Source organism: Eublepharis macularius, chromosome 6, assembly GCF_028583425.1.
Source record: "Eublepharis macularius isolate TG4126 chromosome 6, MPM_Emac_v1.0, whole genome shotgun sequence".
Classification (NCBI taxonomy): domain Eukaryota; kingdom Metazoa; phylum Chordata; class Lepidosauria; order Squamata; family Eublepharidae; genus Eublepharis; species Eublepharis macularius.
Window position 1 is genome coordinate 12103643 of NC_072795.1, and position 24972 is coordinate 12128614.

The window sequence follows — 24972 nt, forward strand, 5'->3', positions numbered from 1 at the left end:
GAGTCCACCCTCCAAAGCAGCCATTTTCTCCAGGGGAACAGATCTCTATGGCCTGGAGATCAGTTCTAATTCTGGGAGATCTCCAGCCACCACCTGGAGGCTGGCAATCCTATGTTAGTCCCACACCATACTGGCCTCTAGTTGGCTGTTGGGAGGTCCCCACATTTCAGTGGCTGCAGGGACAGGCGTGCAGCATCTTGCCCAGAGTGCAGACAGACTGTGATCTGGCGCAACACCAAACTTCTGCCAAGCAGGCGACAGCAAAGCTAACGCCTGCCTCATCCCTCAGCTGTGAGCCAAGGAGGAAATGGCTGGAAGCGGGAAGCCTTCCTGAAGGTTCATCCTGCTCTGTGCTCCGGTGTCATGGCCCAGAGGTCACCGGCAGCAGCACAACAGGAAGCCAAGCGCCGCTTGCTTCCACGGCCGGGAACTGCGCAGATAGCCCTGACGAGGACGCCGCAGCTGCCCTGGCCTTCGCTCTGCTCGGTGGTCCTCGTGGCTGGGGCAGCAGTCAAACCGCCGTCAATGGAAGCCAGACGGGAGCTGGAGAGCAGCCACCGACCCCAGGCAGGAAGATGGTGTGATGAGAGAGCCTGGTTGGCATGGAGCTGAACCGTGAGTGATGGGCACGTGGAGATGGACCCAGAGGCCAAGGGGGGCTGGGGAGAGGGAGGCAGGACGTCTTTGGCTACCAAATGAGCAGTGCAAGGGCCCACCCTGTCACCTGACAGCTCTTCCTTCCCTCTAGGCCCAGGAATGTGAGGGCTGGCTGGTGGCAGACGAAAAACGCGTGGCCTGGAGTCAAGAGACTGGCACTATCATAGTGGGGCTGAACAGTAGCCAGGATGGAGTCATTCTTTGCCCAGGGAATCATGTGAGATCCAGGTGTGAGCTAGGGGCTTTTTTTCTATGAAAACCACATTTTAGATTCATGGCTCCCCCCTCTAAACATGGGAACTGTTTTTCAAGCAAGACAGTATGGATTACAGTAAAGAGTCCAGGAGCACCTTTAACACTCACCAACTTTATTGTAGCAGAAGCTTTCGAGAACCACAGCTCTCTTCGTCAGATGACAAAGAGAGCTGTGGTTCTTGAAAGCTTATGCTACAATAAAGTTGGTTAGTCTTAAAAGTGCTGCTGGACTCCAAACCAAGAAAGGACTCCTTAAGTCCTTTAATCATAGATCCAGAGAAGTCAGCCGTGTTAGTCTGTAGTTGCAAAATAGGAAAAAGTCCAATAGCACCTTTAAGTCTAACCAACTTTATTGTAGCAGAAGCTTCCGAGAACCACAGCTCTCTTCGTCAGATGCATGGCTGTGAAGAGAGCTGTGGTTCTGGAAAGCTTATGCTACAATAAAGTTGGTGAGTCTCAAAAGTGCTACTGGACTCTTTCCTGTTTTGCAACTGCAGACCAACACGGCTACTCCTCTGGATCTATGAGCATGGATTATGACATTGTACTCAGTTCCTGAGCCAGGCTGCAGTTTCCCCCCCGAGAGGCAGTGTTGTATAGTGGTTAGAACATCAGACTATAAAACGTGAGACTCCAGATTCGAATCCCCACTCTGTCATGGAAGCTCACTGAGTGACCTTGGGGCAGTCACTCTCTTTCAACCTAACCTACCTAACAGGGTTGTTGTGAGGATAAAATGGAGAGAATAATGTAACCTGCTTTGGTACCTATTGGGGAGAAAGGCGGGGCATAAATCAATCAATAAACAAACAAATAAATTTGGGAGGCAGCCAGGCCTAGTTATGAGAATGGTTTTATATCAGTTTCTGTTACAGGCATGTTTGGCATAAAAATGAGGGTGGCAACATCTAGAGAAGTTAATGAGATTAATTGGTTATAATGTTCTTGCTCTATTAAAAAAAGGAGCCTAATTGCTCAGCCAGCTTTTTTAAAAAAAATATTCTTTGGAATACAAGAACTTCCAATCCCCATTGATGGGAATGCCTCCCCATAGAAGAGGCATTCCCTAAGTCTCCTAAGAGGAGGGGATACTTCTTTTTAAGAAGAGGCCTAATGCAACACCCTTTGAGAACCATTCTCAGCTGGCCCCTTCAGGACTATTTTTATTCATATATCAGCATCTTCGGATTTAAGCAAATAATGAAGCGATTAAACAGCATACATTTAAAAGTTTAATCGGGTGACAGCAAGAAGCAGGAAAAACCAATTAGATGATGCTTGAACGGAATCCAGTTTGGAGCAGCCGACACATTCCAGAGAAGCAACTGGACATTTTTTCCCTAGCATTTAATTTCCCCCCCTAAAGGACAGAGCCAAGCCTAGGCTAGAAATAATATCCTGTGATTGATAAGACCTTTCCCTGAAGGGATGGCTCCGGTCACTCAGTGGTGAAGGAAACGCACTTTGCACATGCTCAAAGACCATTTCACTGCATCGCAAAGGTGCCTGCCGTAGCTCCTATTGAGCTGTGCTTATTTGTGATTGAGATGGGAGCAAAGCAGGAGACTGGGAGCAGGCAGAGTGGAAAGGGGAAAGAATGAGATGAGAGCATCCTTTTCCCAATGGAGTTGGAAGGCAGGTTGAGTGTGTAAGGCCTGGAATCCATTTTCCTCCTGAAACAAATCGTGGCCCTCCACTGGCTTCCAGCGCCCTTGTCTTACATGGGTGTTAGACTATGGCCATTTCCACACACGTTAAATAATGCACTTTCAATGCACTTTAGCAATCCTTTGGAAGTGGATTTTTTGTTCCACACATGGAAAAGTAGTTCCAAATGTTCACTAAAGGGTATTGAAAGTGGATTATCCAACGTGTGTGGAAGCAGCCATCATTTGGAACTGGGTTTTCGTGTGTGAAACAAAAAAATCCACTTCCAAAGGATTACTAAAGTGCATTGAAATTGCATTACTCAATGGCCGTTTCCACACACGTTAAATAATCCACTTTCAATACACTTTAGTGCACATTTGTAACTGATTTTCCATGTGTGGAACAAAAAATCCACTTCTAAAGGACAACTAAAGTGCATTGAAAGTGCATTATTCAATATGTGTGGAAACGGCCAGAGTGTGTGGAAACGGCTTTTCTTTGAAACTCAGCTAGGGTTGTCATTCTCAAGGTGGCGGTGCGAGATCTCCCAGAATGACAACTGATATCCTGACTACAGAGACCAGTGCCCCTGGAGAAGGTGGCAGCTTTGGAGGGTGGACTCTATGGCATTATAACCTGCTGACATCCCTCCCCTTTCCAAACCCTGGCTTCTCCAGGCTCCACCCCCTCAAATCTCCAGGAATTTTCCAACCTGGAGTTGGCAACCCTAAACTCAGCAGTGCAGGCAATGGCAGTGCTGTATGGATGGGGTGACACTGAAACTTTCTTTCCCGGTACCCACCCATGCCTGGGTGAGTGAATTTGTGGTTAGTGATGGACTCACCATCAGTCTCCAGGGTTTGAATTGAATGTTCAGTGGTTTGGCAGCCTTCTCAGTTTCAAGCACCAAAATCTTCTGCTAGGGTCAAAAGCTTGTTATGCATTCTACTCCACACTCACCAGATGGCATCTTCTGTCCCCTCTAGGCTCTACCACACCCTGCTAAGCCCCACCCCTTAATCTCCTAAACCCCACCCCTATTCTGCTAAGCCCCACCCTTCAACTTCTAGGCCCCACCCTCCTGTAATCTCAAAATCCAGATCTCAGGCGACCTCATAACCTTTACTCACAGGCAGGCCCTGTTTCTGTCCAGCACACTTTAGGGAAGTAGGAAATAGGAAGCCGTACTTCAGAGCTGTTTGGGTGGGTGCCAAAAAACAGGGACCTCTCTCTTCCTCCTCTCCTTCAGGGCTGCTGCTCTTCACTGCATTCCTGCTCCATATCAAATCGTCCAGGATGAGTCCCACAGGGCTGGTATGCGACAGGCGGCTAATCCAGAAGTACATCGCAGAAGCCACGGACTTGGAGGAACAAATGGTAAGTCTGGTAAAGAGTAAGAAACATCCATTCAGGTAAAATACGGAGTCCTGAATAGACTCCCCTGCAAAGAGAGAGGGCTTTTATTTTGGGTTTCTCTCCCGTGATTCTGTCTTAGGAAGGATGCCAAATTTTCATATACCTAAAGGTAAAAAAGGTAAAGGTGCAACCACCGAGTCTTTACTGACTCATGGGGAGACGTTGCATCATGGTTTTTTGGCAGACTTTTTACGGGGCGGTTTGCCATTGCCTTCCTCAGGCATCTACACTTTACCCCCAGGAAACTGGGTACTCATTTTACCCACCTCGGAAGGATGGAAGGCTGAGTTGACCTTGAGCCGGCTACCTGAACCCGGCTTCTGCCAGGATCAAACTCAGGTCGTGAGCAGAGCTTGGGCTGCAGTACTGCCGCTCACCATTCTGCGCCACGGGGCTCTTCATATGCCTATACACCTGTATTCTTGTAATACCCCATCATCCTCCCAGTCACTGTAAATTTTACTATACTTGGTGGGAACTTACACCCAGATAAGGGTGCTGAGGTTTGCAGCCATAGACGACGTGCATGAATATGTATTACCCTGCTGTCTTCCACATCAACTCAACGCACAAGCTAGGAAGATCCGACTTTTGCTACTTTGTGTAGAGAACTGAAAAATGACACCCCATGCCATGGAGTTGTGTTTGTTGCTGAGGGCTAGACAGTGCTCAAGTAGGCTTGCCAATCTCCAGCTGGGGCCTGGAGATATCCTGGAATTACAACTGATCTCCAGAATATAGAGACCAGTTCCTCTGGAGAAAACGAGTGCTTTGGAGGGTGGAGTCTATGGCATTATACCCCACTGAAGTCCTTCCACTCCCCAAAACCTACCTTCCCCAAGGCTCAATCCCCAAACATCCAGGACCATCCCAACCTGGAGTTAGCAACTCTGTGCTCAAGTATTAATTAGTACCAAGTTAGCTGTATTCACGCTTGGTTTTACATATAGTATATCCGATGGGTGTCTGTTTGAAATAGCTAGCGCAGTTCCCTTCTCTCAGTACTTTTGGCCTTCTCTCTCCATAGAGACGATGCGAGGAATTGCCATTGCTCAACGAACCTGTGCAGCTTCCCCTGGTGGGCTTCAATCTCAGAGACTGGATAAGGAAGACAGTGAGTAAGGAAGGACCAAGAATGAGGGATGTGCGTTCGTTACTTGCGGAACGATGACATGAGAAAAGCTGACGTGCTGTAGCCATCAGTGTGACAAACATAAATACATCCAGAGGAGTTAGCCGCGTTAGTCTGTAGTTGCAAAATAGTAGAGTCCAGTAGCACCTTTAAGACGAACCAACTTTATAGTAGTGTAAGCTTTCGAGAACCACAGCTCTCTTCGTCAGATGCATCTGGTCAGGGGTCGTTTCGTAGAAAAAGAGCCACATGAACTCATTAGCATAATTCATTAGCATAATCCATCAGCATATGCCACACCCTTTGACATCACCAGAAATGTGTCATTAGCATCACTGATTTGCATATGCCACACCCCCTGACCTCACCTATCCTAGCTGTTTTGGACCCAATCCTGGCCATTCAGGGCCGAAATTGGGCCCAAAATGGCAAAAGGGGGCTGAAAATGGCTGAAAAGGGGCCCAAAAAGGTCAGAATTGGGTCGCTGCTGAGCAGGAGAGTGATCCACCACCCGTCAGAGGCCCGATTCTGGCTGTTTTGGGACCAATCCTAGCTGTTTTAGGCCTGATCCTGGACATTTTGGGCCCAATCCAGGCCAAAACAGGCCCAAATGGCCAAAAATCAGATGGGCGGGGCCACTTGACATGTGACCTCTTTGGAAAACTATCGGAACTGCGTTCCTGCACGTTCCCCCTCAAAATGAGCCCTGCATCTGGTTAGTCTTAAAGGTCCTACTGGACTCTTTTACTAAAAAAGAATAGGAAAAGGAAGGGCATCATCCATCATCTGAAGAAAGGAAATACACATCATTGCTCTTTTTGCTCACATAAAACTAGAGAGCGGGGTCCATCTCAAACTGATTACTAGTCAGCAAGATCATCTTTACATTATTCCTGGAACTAAATGTGGCTTAAGGCCGGTAAATTCCACGGATTAAGGTTGCCGGGCTCTGGAGATCTCCCAGAATTACAACGGATCTCTAGACGCCATGGAGAAACTGGTTGCTTTGGAGGGCAGACTCTATGGCATAACTCACCTGGAAGCTGCCTGGGGCTGCTAGCTTTGGGTTGGGAAATTCCTGGAGATTTGGGGGTGGTACCTGTGGAAGATAAAGAGTTCATGGATGGAAGAGATTTTACCTGAGATGTGATGCCATAGACTTTGCTCTAGGAAGCAGCCACTTCCTATGGGGAAGTGATCTCTGTTGTTTGGAGATCAGCTGTAATTCTGGGAGATCTTCAGGACCCACCTGGAGGTTGGCAACCCTACTGGGAGATGTCCCCCCCCCATCCTCCCACTTGAGGCTTAGGAACCTCAAAACCTGGAAGTGGCCTAAGACCCTATGGACCTCTGAAGGGCCCCGGGAATATGGACCGCTATTTGTGCATATTTTCAGTGAACTCTCTCTTAGGGAAGCTATGTGGGTGGCTTTAAACCCCGCCCTCTTCGCCACTGTTGCTCGGACACACATTAGACCAGCTGCTTTCTTAAACTTTAAGTTGCACATCCGATGTTCCGACCTTGGGTCCGCACTACTGCGTGCACTTTTGCCCTGCTGGATCCTCCATCCCTTGTGCTTTTTCTCCCGTGACCCTTTAGGATGGAAGCCCCCGCTCCCCACAATTATGTGGCCTTCTTTGAGCCATGATTTGAAAACTTCCTTTTGCATTTCTTTCTTGATGTTCTCTTTGACTGGCTGTTAATTATTGCATCGGTTTCCCTTTAAACTCTTTTTGCTCCCATTTATTCATTGCATGTGACTTAAAAAAAAACGGCACACTGCAGAGATTTGAAGGGGGAAACTCACAAGGGCATTGAACCCTCCGGCTCGCCCTTTCTTCCTTCAGAAAATCACTTACCTGAGTTGCTTTTGGCATAATTGGAGTAAAGTTATGGGTACTCACACATTCTCTCCAGTAGGGGTAACTCCAGCCAAGTCAGAAAAGGCTTTATCTGCTAAATTTTTGTACGCCTCAGAGCCAAGCTACAAGTGACGCCTGACACAGGTTGGACACTTGTCAGCTTCCCTCAAGTTTTGATGGGAAATGTAGGCATCCTGGTCTTGCAGCTGTAATGGAGAGCCAAGCTGTAAAACCAGGATGCCTACATTACCCATCAAAACTTGAGGTAACCTGACAAGTGTCCAACCTGTGTAAGGCATCACTTGTAGTTTGGCTCTCACTGGGGTGGGGAGAATTTTGCTTTCTGTCTCCAGACACACCCATTTGCTCTCTCTCTTTCTCCTTCAGAATCAAGCCAAAGGGCAGGAAGTCCTCCACAATCTGGGCAAGTTGGTGGAGGGCACCGCAGCTGTGCAAAATGAGTTGCGGCAGGGATGTGCCGTCGCACCTCTGCAGCAGCTGTACGAAAGAGCCAGCACCTTCCTCCTCCACCTACGGAACTTCAGGGGGCAGGTGAGAGGTCGGGGGGGGGGGAGCAGTAGCTGATCTGACACCCCCAATCCCCTGACTAGGAGAGCCCAAGAGGCCTCTGGCAGAACTCAGTCCTGTGTGTTCCAAGGAAGACCGCCAAGCAACAAGCTCGCAGAGCACCGTGACCAACTAACTAGCACCAATGAAAAAAATGAGAACTAAATGAGTCAAAAAAGTAAAGACAGTCTCATATCTCCATTATATACAATTCAGTAACCTAATACAAATTTAGCTGCCAATAGCCACTCCAGGGCACAAATGGTCAACAAGCAATAAAGTCCTTATATCCACCTCTGCATTGTGCACTTTACCGTGGATATAAGGACTTTATTGCTTGTCAAAAAAGTAAGCACAGTCTCATATCTTCATTATATACAATTCAGAAACCAAATACAAAGTTAGCTGCCAATAAGCACTCCAGGGCACAGATGGTCAACAAGCAATAAAGTCCTTATATCCACCTCTGCATTGTGCACTTTACCGTGGATATAAGGACTTTATTGCTGGTCAAAAAAGTAAACATAGTCTCATATCTTCATTATATACAATTCAGAAACCAAATACAAAGTTAGCTGCCAATAAGCACTCCAGGGCACAGATGGTCAACAAGCAATAAAGTCCTTATATCCACTTCTGCATTGTGCACTTTACCGTGGATATAAGGACTTTATTGCTGGTCAAAAAAGTAAACACAGTCTCATATCTTCATTAGATACAATTCAGTAACCAAATACAAAGTTAACTGCCAATAAGCACTCCAGGGCACAAATGGTTAACAAGCAATAAAGTCCTTATATCCACCGTAAAGTGCACAATGCAGAGGTGGATATAAGGATTCTATTGCTTGTTGGCCATCTGTGCCCTGGAGTGCTTATTGGCAGCTAAATTTGTATTAGGTTACTGAATTGTATATAATGAAGATATGAGACTGTGTTTACTTTTTTGATTCATTTATTTCTCATTTTTTCATTGGTGCTAGTTAGTTGGTCATGGTGCTCTGCGAGCTTGTTGCTTGGTTGTCTTTTCCGTAATTCTCTCCTATTATTGTCTTGTTCCTTGGAAGAAACAAAACACAGCAGAATAATGTTCGCATCTGTATGCCACGGAAGGGCTATTGGGCAGTCTGATAAAAGCTGAGAAAATTGGCAACCTAGTGTAGAGTTGCCAACTCGGGGTTCAGAAATTCCTGGAAATACATGGGTGGAGCCTGGAGAAAGCAGAGTTTGAAGAGCAGAGGGAACTCAGCAAGATATTATTGCATAGACTCCACCCTCCAAAGTAGCAGGATTTGAATTCAGTAGCACCTTGAAGGCCGACAAGATTGTCAGGGTAAAAGCTTCCGAGAATCAAAGCTCCCTTTGTCAGATACAAGTAAGAATGGAAAGCCTTTATATCCCACCAGAACGTGGGAGATACAATATATTGTACTTTTGCATGCCGTTGACCTTCCAGTCATCCTGGGAGATCTCCAGGCCCTGGCAACTCCATGTCTGCCATAGAACATATACCCTACCGCCGTAGATTGCTTTCTATGTTGCAGAGAATTCAAGGGCACATACTAGAACACACTCGGTTCATCTGTCGGGTCTCACCTTAGTGGCATTCCACTAACGCACCCCACACAACAGTCCCTCCTAGCTGTACATTGCAAAACTCGCTGGGGCCCCACAAATTTCTCCGATCCTGGGTTCGAGATTTGCTGTGGGCCTGACAGACACACCTCAACACATCCCTTTTTCTCCCCTCCAGGAAGAGGGCGGTGGCGAGCAGCCAGAAGGCGCCTCCCGTGTAACTCCAGAAAGAAACCCGAAGAGGATCTTCCAGACCTATACTCAGCTGGTGCGAGGAAAGTTGCACTTCCTTTTCCAGGACTTGTGGAGAGACTCTTGCAGCAGAGAAGCTCCCGGGGATGCTTAGCCAGTTTCCAGTGTGAGCACCCTGAAGGGGCAGTGAAAGAGCTGTTGGCTGTTGGGCAAAGCCACTGAGTGAGACGCAAGAGCTCTGGCGGGCCTTCAGCCAGCCAGGAGCGGAAGAGCAGGGCGGAGCAAGCCCTCGAAGTGGAACGTGGGGTCAAACCCCATGAGAAAAGCAGAGGGAAAGAGAACTGGGATGGCCCACAAAACAGGGAGGGGCTGAGGCTCAGTGGCAGAGCATCTGCGTGGCACACAGAAGGTCCCAGGTTCAATCCTCGGCATCTCCCGTTAAAAGGATCAGTTAATGGGTGATGTGAAAGACAGGCAGCTGCCAGTCTGAGTAGACAATATTGATTGCGAGTCAGTATAAGGCAAGAGATGCCCAACAGTTTGTTTCAGCCACCTACAAAAAAAAACACTTCCGGAACCGAGTGAATCTGGCTGTGCGCTCCGAAAGAACTTTTGCATGCCAATTGGGAGTCCGATGTGGCCAGCGTTATGGCAGGCTTTTTAAAAAAGTGGCAACGCACTCCCTGTCTGGGGGTCTGATTGCATTGATCTGAACACTCAAGCCAAACCTGGGCTGCTCCCTGGCCTCAAGATCTAAAATTCAATGCGCTTTCGAGCAGAGCGATGGAGGTAGTCGCTCTCCTGCCAGAACTCCACTAAAAAAAGGCAGCCCATTCGAGACTGAGGAAGGAGTGGTTTTCGTGGTGCGAAATGTGACGTATTTTGTTTCCAAATCACGTGTTCCTTCGCCTGGGCGCTCCCCAGACCCACCTAGTTCTTCTCTCCCAAGGAAGCTGATTATTTTGGGAATGAAATTAGCGAGGACAACGACGAGCGATTTTTCTCAGCAGATAATTTAGCAGAATACATGTGGCTGCAGCGGAAACGCCTTTTGTATGCACGTGGTCACACCGTCCCCGTTTGGCTGCGTGGATGCCTTTTGGCTCTACTCTCACCCCTCTGCAAGAGATCCTTTTGTCTTCCGATACTGACTGAGGTCCAGGCGATGATTGAGAGACATGCAGACCAGTAATGCTTCTGAATATCTGGGACTCGTCAGAGATCCCCAACAGCGGCAATTTGAATTCCATAATGGAGGACAGGCAGCCTATAAATGTAAAGCTTGCATGGTATAGTGGCTAGAAGGATCTCCCAGATTCGGATCTGGGTGATCAATGTTCAAATTCCCACCCGGTTGTTACATTCCTCTGGTAACCTTGGGCCTGTCTCTCCCTTAGAGCCAAGCTACAAGTGACGCCTTACACAGGTTGGACACTTGTCAGCTTCCCTCAAGTTTTGGTGGGAAATGTAGGCGTCCTGGTTTTACAGCTTGGCTCTCCATTACAGCTGCAAGACCAGGACGCCTACATTTCCCATCAAAACTTGAGGGAAGCTGACAAGTGTCCAACCCGTGTCAGGCATCACTTGTAGCTTGGCTCTGAGACTCATGTAAGAAGAAGAGAAAAATATATTATAGAGAAAAATGGTCGGCCTGAGTCATTCCAGGAGTTCATTACAGATGTTGCCTGGACCAACCAGCAGGGGGTAGTAAAGAAATGTTGCTGCTTATAAAATGGCACAGCAGCGATTAAAGATGACTTAAAATACGGTGAGCCTTTTTTTAAAAAAAAAAATTCAGGGCATAAAGCTGCGTGAGCAAAATATACGATGCCAAGGTTATACACGTTTGAAAAGCCCACCAGTGCATTGTTTGGATCAGGTCCGGCCCTGCTGCTAATTGTCTCCCCCCTATCCGTTCATTTGTTGATGCTGTAAGTCACGGTTCCCAACCTTTTTGGTACGGTGGCCCACAAGTCCAGATTTACTTGGGATGGCGACTCCCTTTAAAAAAACCCACAAAATTGGAAAAGTCCCGGTCCAGTTTGCCCAGGCTTTGCTACCCACAGAACGGGAACCCAAAGAGAGCCCGTGTAGTGTTGTGGATAGAGTGACGGGCTAGGCTCTGGGAGGCCCAGGTTTGATTCCTCGCTTCTGCCATGGAAACTTGCTGGGTGAACAGGGGCCGTTCATACTCTCTCAGCCTAACCTACCTCGCAGGGTTGTTGGGAGGTGAACAGAATGACGTTAGCTGCTTCGAGTTCCCCACTGGGGAGGAATACAGGGTATAAATGAAGTAAAATAAAATAAAAACCACTGCCATAAGCCACCATCTAATCCAGAGATGCCAGAGGCGCTGTGCAGGGTGTTTGCCACCTGCTCCTTTCTCTCCCAAAGCAAAGAGCCAGGCTTGGACTTCTGCAGGCTCACTGGAGCAAGAGATGCTCCAGAGGAGCCCAGGAGACCCGGCTTTGTGTCTTTTAGGAGCCACCCCTAGGAAGCAGCGTAGGACGATTCTTGGCCTGGAACCTCCGAATGTTGTGGTTGTTCTGTTCTGGTTCCATAGGAACCAGAAGGTCAAGCAACAAAAATAAATAAATAGAACACACACTGGGAATACCACTATGGCCCGGGACAGAATGCTAGCTTTTCATTACCATTTTTGATGAGTGAAGCTCCTCGATCGATGCGTACATGATTTGTTACTAGTATTGGGATCAAATGATTCATATATAAACCGCCTGGTCTGAAAAAGAACTATTTTCATACTGATAAATTTACAGTTTTATGTGCGTGTAAACAATTTTAACCACAGAAGGCTCCCAGGGCCGGAACATGTTTGGTCTTTTGGTCATTATATGTGTATAAACACTATTGCGACTGGTGTATACCGTGTTCCGAGTTTTGAAAGGTATTTCATATACAATGTTTTTAATCTTATGAATCTGTGCAATAAATAATTATATTTATTTTAATTCTTTGTCGCTCAGCTTTCTGGTTCCTGGCTTGATATTTAGGTTGGGGTTTTCTTCCCGTTTGTTTTTTTCCCCTAATCCCTACAGCAGTCATTTTAATGATGGTGCTTTCACCAAATTCTAACGGCACCCAGAGGCGCATCAAGTTGGAAGCCGGTGTGGCGTATTGGTGCAGAGGACGCACCAGGATCTGGGTTCAAATCTCACACCCAGCTGTAAAGCATATTGGTTGACCCTGGCCCAGTCACTCTCTTTCAGCCTAACCTGCCTCACAGGATTGTTGTAAGGATAAAAACAGGAAGGGAGAATCAACTACCCTGCCCTGGACGCCTCTGAAGAACGGTGGGATAAAAACCTGACAAACAATATCTGCAGTTTCTAAACTTTGGGGCCTAAATCTAGCTGGAGTGGGAGAGGGACAGGAGGATACAATTTAGATCAGAGAAACAGCAGGTGGGGAAGGTTAACACTAGCGGTAGGCATGAACCGAAATACAAACCAAAGCTTGTCACAAACAGGGCTGTTTTTTGCTTCACGAACTGGTGGTTTGTCAGAGGGCACTTCTGATGAACCACCATGATTTTTAGGCTAGTTCGTTTGGTTCGTTTTTTGGTTCGTCACTGCAGACAGCCTGGCGCCGATCAATCAGTTTCCTAGGCAATGGGGGTGATGGGCTTACTGCAGACCTCCTGCTGCCCCAGAAGTGACATTTTCACGAACCAAATGAACCGGTTCGCTAACCAGGCTATTTCATGCCAGTTCGTGGTTCATGAAATGCAATGAACCACGAACCGCCATTTTCCCAGTTTGTGCCTGCCTCTAGTTAACACCTCCCCCCAGTGTTGCTGCATCAATCAAATCTGAAGCCTCCTTGTACCAATTGCTATTTGTTTCTTTAAAAAGTGGATGCAAGATGACAACAGTCTTGAGAAACAAATATGTGAGGAAGCACAAAATACAAAAAACCCTTTGTTTAATGACAGCAATAAAACTAAGATTAAATGACTTGATGAACTACCCCTCCTGCAGCCAGCACACGATCCAGAAGCTGCCCCTCGCTTGAAAGATCAGTGGTGACCAGTGGCTCTTTGCCAGAATGGAATTTCCACCAATTCCTCCCTGCCCCCACCCCACGGAGCCCCACTTTGCCCCTGTGCGGCTCCCAAGGGGCCACTGAACCTAAACCCCACAAATTTCAGTGGGCTGAAGCAGGAGACAGAAGTGGAAAAATCCTGCCCCATGAAGTCTCTGGATGGCTGGATACGGGCTGCTGGGGGAGCGGGGGGACAAGCCCCACAGAACAGGGGAGTCCTAAATCAGACACAGAACTGAGACCAGACCCAGCAGGCTGGCAAGACCCCTTCCCACTAAGAAACATTCCAAATCTTGCTTTAGAAAGGCAATAAAATGAGGAAGAGGTCTGTAACGGGGAGGACAGAGAATGGGGTGGGCTGGAGAAGGCTCCGCCCACTGGAAGGGAGCAGCGCTCATTTGCATAGCCCCACCCAAGGACCAAGTGGGAGGAGCCACCCTCCCCATGATACCCTCCTTCGCAGATGAAGCACCTCACCCGTTCATGGTTTTCACCGGCAAAGAGGACAGAGAGAGAACCCCAACCGGGGTGGGAGGCTTTGCATTTCCTCCCTGCCCCCTGCTCATCCTGGCAGCAAATCCGTCCTGCCCTCAAGGAGTCCAAGCCCAGTGCAGCCCCCGCCTCGGGCTGCTTAGAAGGCTAGTTTCTTCATCAGGAGATAAACCCGGGAATCCACCTCGAAGCCGTGCAGGTTGTTGGCGTCTCCCTGGAGTCGCATGAGCAGGCCGCCGTAGGACACGTAGGCAGAGCTGGAGGGGAAAGGAGTGCAGAGGTGAGAGGGGGGAACAGAGCCAAAGAGACGGAGGTGACCCCCCGGTGTACGGAACTGCCTCAAGCCAAGAAGTTACCAGCAGCGGCTCTCCAACACCCAGGGCAGGAGCTTTTCCCAAAGCCTGTCCCTTGAGACCCTTCCAAGTGAACAGGCCAAGAATTGAACCCACAACCTTCAGAACGTGTCGCTCAGCTTCTTCTGCACCAGGAAGCCTTCAGTTTGCTGGCTGTTGCTCATAAGAACAATTCCACTTCACTGAGCTAAGGAAGGGGTCACTGAGGGAGGTGAGGGGGGATAGCTGTGATTTTCCTGTGTTGTCCAGGGGCTGGACTAGATAACCCTTAAGGTCCATTCCAGCTCTTTGTGTTTCTATGAAAGGAGCCAGCAATGAAGAAAAACCTCCAATGCTCTCCTATTTCCAAGGCGGCCAGGATGCCGACCACTTCCCGCTCACCTCTCACTCTGCCCTCCTGCTTTCTAGCCACTGAGCTTGCCACAAGACCTTCCAGCTTTGCTCCCTATCAACCCCAGAAGCTTTACTGCCAGCACAGACATCCCACTGATCTTCCACCCCCTCCGTACAATTTTCAACATCTAATAAAACTCAGAATTTGCCTGTCTGGTCTACGTTTTTATTCTGCTCGTCCTCCAACAATGCAAGGGACACTAGCCAAAAAGCACTGCTGGCCCAAACATTTCCTATCGAGCTTCATGGCAGAGTGGGTAGATTTGAACCCAGATCATCATCCAACCCTCTAATCGTGACGCCACACCGGCTCATTAATGCTCATCAAATTGATGCAGAAGATGGGCAACAACCAATTCCAAGAATAGACTCAATTGTGCTTTGGAACAGAATTCAAGACCAGCGGCACCTTGAAGACCAACGACATTTTTACGACTATTCGTTCCCATGAGTGAGAACTAGCTTTGTTAAGAGTTCTTTGGGTTTTTCATACTTCACTTTTATTTTCCAGAATAATGACAGGTCTGTAATAGAGAGTGTGTCTTGTGCGTGGAGGTTCCCAAGTACAATCCCGGGTATTAAAAATTAAAAGGAAAGATCACTTGGCCTCACTGCCAACTGGTGCCTTCCATGAAGATAGTTTCAGGTGGGTAGCCAAGTTGGCCTGCACTAGAAGAGCAAGATTTGGGTCCAGTAGCACCTTAAAGACCAACTAGATTTCCAGGATATGAGCTTTCGAGAGATTTGACTCTTGAAAGCTCATACTCTGGAAATCTTGTTGGTCTTTAAGGTGCTACTGGATCTTGCCAACTGGTGTAGACTATCCCTAGATGAACCATCTGTTTGGCTTGGCATAGGGCATGCTGGTGTGGTACGTTCAGATATAGTGTCCACAACTCAGTGGTAGGACACACGTGCTTTGCACGTTAAATCCAGTTCCTTGGATCTTCAGTAAACAGGAGTACTACATCTGTGCAAGATATATATGCGGGATACTTACAGGCGTGTGGCTGCCTCCGTGGACGTCTCGTCCCCTTCAATCCTGTATACCTTCCCGTACATTACATACTCAAACTGGTCGGCCCTGTAAGCAAGAAGGACATTACAAGAGAGGGATTATTTTTTGTTAAGTATTCTCTTTGGAGTCCTGACCTGGGTAGCCCAGGTGAGCCTGATCTCATCAAATCTCAGAAGCTAAGTAGGGTCAGCCTTGGTTAGTAATTGGATGGGAGACCTCCAAGGAAGTCCAGGGCTGTAGAGGCAGGCAATGGCAAACCACCTCTGTTTGTCTCTTGCCAGGGGTCGCCGTAAGTCAACACTGACTTGAGTGCACTCTCTACTCCACATTCTCTTTAGAATTGTGTATTTACACTGTCACTACCCTAGGCACTTGTTATACTTTTTTGTTTCTGGAAAATGCCTTTGGTATTGTATCATAAGTGAAATACACATTTAAATGATGTAGGAAACCAAATGTGCTTAATCTGCCTCCTCTAAATTGTAAATATTCCAAATTCAGAATATGGAAGTAATTTTCTCATCCCGTGAGCTCCTCTTTCTCAATAAGCTTACTTTTTGCAGATCAAAAGATTCTCCTCGCCTCTCTTAGACGTCTCAAGGTGCTTCCTAGACAAATGAGGGGAGTACATGCCAAGACAAACGAGCACGACCCTTCTAGGGCACGCTCTGTGGTCCAGGAAGAACTACAGAAGTGGAGAGATCCTACAGAGATTTTCTGAGATCTGTGATTTGAGGAATTCCAAAGTAATGCCTTGTATTACAGAAGCTGAGTATCTTCAGTATAATAATTCTATTAAAGGAGGAATTTTAGTTTACCTTCTAGAAGATCGTAACCCTTGTGTTACTTTAAGTGTTGCAAAATTTCTAGCAGAAGTTTATAAAGTTAAATCCAAGCATATAGCCTCATCTGATTGCTGAATGTTTATTAATGTTATTATTAATTGTTACTAATTGCTTGTTTATGCTTATGCTTCTGCCTATCCCGGTCTCTGATTGTCCCTATCTCTGATTGTAGACTATTATTATTTCTAATGCCAATAAAGGTGACTGATTGATTGATTGTATTACAGAAGCAAATTGTTAAGGATTCAGTTTTGCAGATGCTGAAGTCATTATCTTTGCACTACAGGTAAGAAACGTAGAAAGGCATAGTAAGTAGGAGCTGAGTTATGATCGGGCTCACAGATGCCTGAAAGGAAGACTACCACAAACAAAGCACGGATCTCGGCAGTCCTCCACAGCTGGCTCTCCCCTTCGCTAGCTTTGAAAGTTCAACCCACATTCCAGATGTGGCAGGGGTCAGACCGCAACTCTTGATGGGTGGCTGAACTTCAGCGCCACTTCGTCCCCTCTTGTAGAATTCTTCTCGTTTTACCTGGAGGGTCGGTCATCTGTGGGGTTGTATTCCCCGTCATCCAAGGTCCCGTCTTCGTACAAGGTGCTGGCAATTACGAGGCGGAATTTGTCACCTGCGATGGAGAAGAGAACAAGGAGTCAAAGGCGAGTCTCGTCTCGGACCGGCTGGCTTCCCTGCCGCTATCGATGGCCCAAGCAAGACAAAAGGAAGTGGGCAGAGATAGAAAACTAGCTGCTTACATATTGCTATCAAGTTTATATTATCACTTCGTGAACCTAATCCTCTACCATCCTTATTACGATTAGTAACAACTGCTTGAAAATTTGGCTCAGCCCAATTGACTCAAAGGTCACTACACTAAACCTGAGCCTAAATTTCAAGGTCTCACTGCAAAAAGTCTGTTAACTGTACGAAATCGATTAATTTAAAAAGACTGAGCTATGCTAAAACTCTAAGCAGATTGGAAACGCTCTATTTACTTCTGCTTATCTTATCAGAAAATGTTTCAGCCGTCTAAATACTTTTTAAATTTAACAGTTCCAAAGTTATTGTCGCTCTTTCGTTACCTTCCGCTGAGACGAAGGGCCATTTTAGTAGAATCCCTCCTGAGAAACGTTTTTGTACTCATTGTAAATATCAAATTGATTCAATTGCCCATATTCTTTTTAATTGCCCCGTCATGCTTTATTTCGTAACCGATATTACTCCCTGGAATGACTGGCTACAGAATATTTCAGAACAACAGAAATTAAAGATCTTACTGTCGGGCAATATTTAAAAAGTGCACATGTGACTTAGCCATATTTACCTATGCAGTTATAAATTATTTATAAAACATTTCGACATTCGGCTTGTAGGCTGTTAAGTTACAGGGAAAGATTACAAAGATTACAACACATTGCAAACCGACTGATTTTGCCTTCCTTATTTACTGATTTACCACACTTCTATTCTACCTTTCTGCCCAGTCAGAGCCACCAACGCCACTTTACTTAGATCTTGAGTCGCTTTCTACACAATCCAGCAACACAAACAAACACAACCATTCACGTTCCTCCTCTACGGTCCAGGGTTTTTTAGAAAAAGACAGAAGCAGGGCTTGTGGCACAGGGGTAGAGCATCTGCTTTGTATGCAGAGGGTCACAGGTTTGATCCCCGGCATGGCTCAGAGATTAGGTGACAGCCCAGATCTGAAACTGTGAAGAGCTGCTGACCTGGATGAACCAGCAAGATTTGAGTCCAGTGGCACCTTAGAGATCAACAAGATTTTCAGGGCATAAGCTTGTGGGAGTCAAAGCTCTCTTCTTCAGATAACTGCAGACCAACACACCTTCCTACCTGAAACTATTGGGACAGAGCAGTAGTTTGACTCAGTATAAGGCAGCTTCATGAGTGGTGATAAAATCAGGAGGGGAAATGCAAAATGCCACAAGTAGGAAAAAGCTAAACAGACAACGTGTAGTGTCTGGACAAAGATCTGGGAGACTCAGGTTCGAATCCAGACTCTGCCATGGAAGCTTGCCAGGTGACTGTTGGGGAATTTTAAATATCCCTTTTAGAATATGTCTCAAGCAAGCCTTTATTGGCATATATAAAAATATAAGATTTTAAATACAGAAATGAGTCCATATAGAATTAGGTTAAATTTACAGATAGGAACAGGGCAGCATTGCAGCAAAAGCAGTACTGAATATTACTTGTCAGGGCGTATAGCCATGGCACTGTAGAGAAACTTTGCTACTATTTCAGTTATTTCCCCATCTGGGTTGTCAAGCAGAAACTGAACCTTAAAATCATCAGAAAACTCTGAAAGTTGGGCTAATATAGGATGTAGAAGATCCCAGCATGGCGGCAGATAAAAAGAGCACTGGAGAAGAACATGGGAGACAGTTTCAACACAGCCCATCGAACAAGGACAACACCTGCTATAATAAGGAATCCCATGAAATCTACCAGATAAAATGGCTGAAGGAAGAACATTAAATCTGGCCAGAGAAAAGGCTCTACGTAAATTGGGAGCCAGGAGTTGGTAAAGGTATACTGCTGGGAAGCTTTCATTAGGGACAATCCCCAAGTTTAGGGGACAACAAGTTCTATTAGGAGAACTATAGAGGGTTTGTAACTCTAACCCCAAAAGACTGGATTTTATTTTTGAGAAGGCCTCAGACTCAGATAGCAGGGATAAAGATTCTATGGATAAGTTCAAAGAACTTATTTTAGCTTCAATACAGGCTGACCAACTAGAGTCGATAAATTCAGATAATAAATGATACATATAACTAGGGGGATCAGAATTAAAATGGAGTTTCAACCAATATTTGATAGTGTGAAGCCATGCCTTGGTGGCCAACAGATTCTGGCCGCGCTCTAAGCATAAGGCAGCATATGGAAGACACATAGGAACCCCCATGATCTTACGCAGAAGATTAGAGTGAACACGTTCAACTGAATTGTCCATAGCATCAATCCAGAGCGGGGGCCCCTTTTAGAATATGCGGAACATTCTCTTTTTCGATGAGCCCAGTAGAAACTCATTCCCTTTTCTCTGACCTTTGCTACACACGTCTGCTGACCAATCTTGTTTTCTGTTTAGTGTGCGGTAACTAGTACAGTACCAGATAGCCTGTTCAAGACTGCCCACTCTTGAACGTGCCCATTCTTAATGTATCTTTTATCTCGGATGCTTACACATGTTCTGTTCTTTTGTTTGGCTAATGCTGATATGTAGCATTGTCAGAACTGATCTCTTTTGGAGACCTCAGACTTATGACACTGTGAAAGGCCGTATCGTACTGAACAGTACAAAAGCTGAAGCTGAAATAGCATCTGGGTGCGTTCCAGCTTCTCTGGTTTGCATGGGGTGGAGATCCCAATAAATTCTGTTCTACTTTGCTAATTGCCTTTGCCTTGAGAATTTCTTTCACACCGTGAGATCCAAACCTTAGAGGGAAGAGCTTCCCCTTTGGCTCTGCAGGGAGATTCCCTAGCATTGATCCTGGGCCAGTCACATACTCCTGGCCTAACCTACCTCACAAGCTTGTTGGGAGGACAAACTCGAGGACAGGGAGAATGACGTAAGCCTCTTTGGGTCCCCACAAGGGAGAAAAGTAGCATATAAATGAAGCATTTAAGTAAAAAGACATCGTAAAGACCGCAGACACTGAAGAAACCGGAGGCATGGGGTGTTAACAGGAGATGCTCTGAGCATGACAGCTGATGTACATGCACAAATTAGTATAATGCTGCAAAAGCTAGGGTGACTTATACCCAACAGTGGAATGGTTTCTTTGACGTCTGGCCATAACATTGCTCTGTTGCTATGAGGTTTGTTGCTAACTGCTGGCTGATGCTTAAGATCAAGATTTGGGTCCAGTAGCACCTTAGAGACCAACTAGATTAGTAGGGTAAGAGCTTTCGAGACTTAAAGCTCCCTTCGTTTGATACAAGGAGTGGGCTCTTGAGGTCTATAGAAAACTGTCAAAATGCTGTCATAAAGCAAGGATCCAGAGGAGTTAGCTGTGTTGGTCCGTAATAGCAAAATAGTAGAGTCCAGTAGCACCTTTAAGACTAACCAACTTTATTGCAGCATAAGCTTTCGAAAACCACAGCTGTCTTCATCAGATGCGCAGCTTATGCTACAATAAAGTTGGTTAGTCTTAAAGGTGCTACTAGACTCTTTACTTTGTTATTTGCAAGAAAATCCACTTTGGTTTTTCTCCAGTTGCTTGGAGTGGGGGTGGGCAGGCGGTAAGACTACCATTCCCAGAAAAGCTTGCGGGACCAATCAAGTGCTCTTCACGTGAAATTCGTCTCGTGTATTTCCGCTCTTTGTTATCAAAAGCTCCCTCGTGGGAAAGGTATGCCAAACACACCCTCGGATCCGTACCGCATAAGCTTTCGCGAATGCATGCATCTGACGAAGACAGTTGTGGATCTAGAAAGCTTATGCTACAATAAAGCTGGTTAGTTTTAAAGTTGCTACTGGACTCCTTACTATAAAGCAAGGAGCCATTCTCTGTATCCGACAAGGAGGGGACAAGCAGCTCATTATGGGAAAGGAGTAGGCGGAAACCCTTGGCACCATCCAGGGAGACGCTGGATAAAGATTCATCAAGATGTGCTTTGAACACAGGTCAGGAGATCATTGTGGCTGGGTACAGACTGTACTGGTGCTGCTCTTCCAGCCTGTGGCAACAGCCCCACCCTGCCACACCCACTTACCCAGGTCGACGGGATAGATTTGCACGTTCACATCCAGGATCAGGTCCATCTTAAAGGACTCGCTCTCGCAATGGAGTCGGGAAACTGAGGAAGGAACAACCAGGTGTCAGAGCGCGGCACGGAAGGAAAAATCATCTACTGCTGGCACTCTTCGCCGGTTCTGACTCAGAGAAACGGCCGGAGAGTTCAGAGCTTTGAAAAGACAGCCTGGAAGTTGAACCCCTGCCACAGAAGTCAGGCGACGGGGAGCTGAAGCTCTAAGACTGCTCTCTAAAATCAAGGGCTAAAGAATTAAGAAACAGGACATAGATTTGTTCATACTCGTGACAGATTCAGGAAGCATTACAGGGTTTTTGATCTAGAAAACAATCCGGTACCTATCAAAATTTTTCATTCAAATTGCTCAGTGTTGTAGAGTTGGGAGTAGCTCCAAAGGACAAGCAGATACAACAGCTGTCATTTTATTTTTTATTTTATCCATGGCCCACTTTTCTCCCCAATGAGGACACAAAGCACTTGACTTCATTCTCCTCCCTTCTATTTTATCCTCACAACAACCCTGTGATGTAGGTTAAGTTGAAACTGTGTGATTGGCCCAAGGTCACCCTGCAAGCTTCCATGGCAGAGCAGGGACTCGAACTCGGGTCTCCCAAATCTTCTCTCAAAACTCTAACCAGTACATTTTTTTAAAAAAATCAAGCACTAACTGTCTATTTTTTAAAATAAACCTGCTTAAGCCTGAACAGAAACATGTTAAATCTACACTTGTAATATCTTAAGAGTGACTCAACAACTACCTCTCTATCACATACTGCATTAAATGCTGCTTTCCTATATAAACAAAGAGCTAATTTGCTCCCTTCTCTAACCAGTTATCCTTTATCTACAAATTAAGAACAGGCATGTCTTTTTTATTTATGTCATTTATAGTCTGCCTTTCTCACTGAGACTCAAGGCAGATCACACAGTGTGAGATTAGTACACTGAATTTCAAAGACATTTCCATAAACAATATCATAGGGTGAATAAACACAATTTTACAAAGACAGCATGAATCTTTCTTCTCATGAAAATGCCTTTCTTTGGCCTGGTAACTACCAGCTTGCATCCCTCGAAAATTTTGAAGAGTCCAGTAGCACCTTTAAGACTAACCAACTTTACTGTAGTAGAAGCTTTCGAGAACCACAGCTCTCTTCTGCAGATTCGTCAGCTTTCGAGAACCACAGCTCTCTTCAGCAGATCCATCGTCAGCATTCGAGAACCACAGCTCTCTTGTCAGATGCACCGTCAGGTTTTAAGAACCACAATTCTCTTCATTAGATGCATCTGACAATGCATCTGATAAAGAGAGCTATGGTTCTCGAAAGCTTATGCTACGATAAAGTTGATTAGTCTTAAGGGTTAGTGGACTCTTTACTATTTTGCTACTACAGACTAACATGGCTAACTCCTCTGGATGTATGACCCTGGAAAATTCTGGACAACCATCTACTTGTTCCAGATGGATCAAGTCACATGATCTGCCTGGGGGGGGGAGGGGAGAGCTGGACCAAGACGTGCAAGAGTTGCACGTAGAGCAGAAAAAGAGAAGAAAGGAGAAAGGAAGGCAGCAATATGAAGTAAGCAACTTACAGTAGTCCTACACTTCACCACAAAAAGGCATAGTTTATTTATTTATTTGGGGAGGATGCAGCCACCCCCAACACTATGACAGAGCAAAATCTGAGTCCAGTAGCAGCTAGAAGACCAATACAATTTTCTAGGATACAAACTTTCGTGAATCAAAGCTCACTTCATCTGACAAAGCAAGCATGGATTCACAAATGCTTACAACCTAGAACGTTTCGTCGGTCTTTGGACTCCAATTTTGTTCCGTTACTGAACACTAGCACAGCTACCCACCTGATACTGAACTATGGCAAGGATTGGAGTCCAGCGGCACCTTAAGAGACCAACAAAATTTTCAGGGTATGAATTTTCGAGTCAAAACTCTTTTCTTCAGATACATGTATTCAGGTACTGGTATACCTGTTTTTGAAGAACAGAGTTTTGGCTTTTGAAAGCTTAAACGCTGAAAATCTGGTTGGCCTCCAAGGTGCCACTGGACTCCAATCCTGCTGTTCTCCTGCAGACCATCACACCTGAACTATGGAAATAATTCACAATTGGATTGGTTCCCCTCGCCCTCAACGCAACAATAAAGCAATATCCAACAGTAGGTGGAAGCAACTTGCACGGGCTGTGAGTTTCTAGCCTACTTTGCAGGGCTGTTGTGACTGATAAACAACGGAGATGGAGAAACCCTGTACCGTTCTTTCTTTCCAGTTCCTGGGAGAAAGGGCGGGATAAACGAATAAGCAAGAGATGGAATGAGATGGGAAAGCGCAGGGAAGGGTCTTCCTCTCTCTCTCACCCCTATCGAACTTCTTGCCCTCGGGATCGATGTCCTTCACGTCGAAAATATCCTCGAAAAGAATGCCGGCCATGGCGAGGCGCAAAAGAAGCGGACCCGCGGCGACAACGCAAACAGGCGCCCAGCAGCCACGGATTTCCACGTGCAGCCCCCTGGAGTCTAGTCTTCCGGCGCCGGCGCTCGCGGATGACGTCACACGGCTGACGCTAAGGCGGCCACGTTAGTATCGGGCAGAGGTGTTTACTGTGCAGAGGGAAGAATAGGAGTCAGTCCATAGGAGTTCTTGAACGCTCATGGGAATCTGATTGGACTGGAATGTTGCTGCTCTACTGCACACCAACACGTGGGGTTGCCAGCTCCATAGGAGAAAATTCCTGGAGACTTTGGGGCTAAAAGCTAAGGAATAAGGTTGCCGGCTCAGGGTGCTTTATTTATAGGAGAGCCTGATCTCATCAGATCTTGGAAGTTAAGCAGGATCGGCCTTGGTTATTGGATGAAAAGAAAGACCTCCAGCGAAGACCAGGGTTGTAGAGGCAGGCAATGGCAAACCACCTCTGTTAGTCTCTTACCTTGAAAACCCCACCAGGGGTCGCCATAAATCAAGTATGACTTGAGGACAGGATTTCATTTCATTTACATCATTTTATAGGGCACCTTTCTCAGTAAGACTCAAGGGCGGATTGCACAGTGTGAGCCAGTACAGTCGATTTCAAGGACATTTCGAGAGGCAATGTAATAGGGTCTTATAAATGCAAAGCTGCAAAGTTTTTAAACCAGCAGAAATCCAATACGCAGCATTGCAGAAATGCTGAAACAGAGCATTAGCAATTCTAAGACCGACATATTAAATAACATAGGACCACCCAGCAGGATCATGCTTAAAGCAAAGAGTAGGGAAATTCCTGGAGATTTGGGAGGTGAAGCCAAGGGAGAGTGCAGTTTGAGGAGCGAAGGGACCTCAGTGGGGTAGAATGCCATGGAGTTCACCTTCCAAGGCAACAATTTTCTCTAGGGAACTGATCCCTGTTGCCTGGAGATCAGTTGCAATTCCAGGAGATCTCCAGCCACCACCTGGTGTTTGGCAACCATAGAGGTTTGGAGGGGACTCAGCCAGATATAATGCCATTCCACCTTCCAAAGCAGCCATTTTCTCCAGGGGAACTGATCTCTGTGGCCTGGAGATCAATTTAATTCCTGGAGACCTCCAGGCCCTACCTGGAGACTGGCAACCTACAAATGTGGCTGCTCACTTGGTACTCTCCATAGGAGGAAACACACTTGGGGGAAGGGGGTCACACGTGCACATGACTGCTTTGAAATCAGACAGAAATTATTTTGGTTGTTGGGGGTTTT

The 24972-nt window shown here is 46.4% G+C and overlaps 2 protein-coding genes across 3 annotated transcripts; one reads left to right on the forward strand and one right to left on the reverse strand.

Moving 5' to 3' along the window:
• Positions 1–383: 383 nt before the first annotated feature.
• Positions 384–10717, forward strand: THPO (thrombopoietin). 2 transcript variants are annotated; one of them, XM_054983849.1, is made up of 6 exons: positions 384–615; positions 749–885; positions 3812–3939; positions 5006–5092; positions 7360–7524; positions 9292–10717. In XM_054983849.1, the coding sequence occupies exons 3-6, from the start codon at positions 3859–3861 to the stop codon at positions 9457–9459; spliced, it is 501 nt and encodes a 166-aa protein (XP_054839824.1). In that variant the 5' UTR covers positions 384–615; positions 749–885; positions 3812–3858; the 3' UTR covers positions 9460–10717. The 2 variants fall into 2 exon arrangements, with proteins under 2 accessions (XP_054839824.1, XP_054839823.1); XM_054983848.1 differs by lacking the exon at positions 749–885.
• A 2533-nt stretch (positions 10718–13250) lies between these two features.
• POLR2H (RNA polymerase II, I and III subunit H) lies at positions 13251–23771 on the reverse strand. Its single transcript, XM_054983492.1, has 5 exons — positions 23620–23771; positions 21207–21290; positions 17004–17097; positions 15609–15692; positions 13251–14119 (listed from the first exon to the last, which is right to left on the reverse strand). The coding sequence occupies exons 1-5, from the start codon at positions 23690–23692 to the stop codon at positions 14002–14004; spliced, it is 453 nt and encodes a 150-aa protein (XP_054839467.1). The 5' UTR covers positions 23693–23771; the 3' UTR covers positions 13251–14001.
• Positions 23772–24972: the final 1201 nt, after the last annotated feature.

Coding starts and splice junctions, on each gene's coding strand:
- POLR2H (XM_054983492.1), bottom strand. CDS start 23,692: ATGGCCGGCATTCTTTTCGAGGATATTTTCGACGTGAAGGACATCGAT. Junction 17,098..21,206: donor AATCTATCCCGTCGACCTGG/GTAAGTGGGTGT, acceptor TCTCCATCGCAG/GTGACAAATTCCGCCTCGTA. Junction 15,693..17,003: donor ACAGATGACCGACCCTCCAG/GTAAAACGAGAA, acceptor TCTTGCTTACAG/GGCCGACCAGTTTGAGTATG.
- THPO (XM_054983848.1), top strand. Junction 3,940..5,005: donor CGGACTTGGAGGAACAAATG/GTAAGTCTGGTA, acceptor CTCTCTCCATAG/AGACGATGCGAGGAATTGCC. Junction 5,093..7,359: donor GAGACTGGATAAGGAAGACA/GTGAGTAAGGAA, acceptor TTTCTCCTTCAG/AATCAAGCCAAAGGGCAGGA.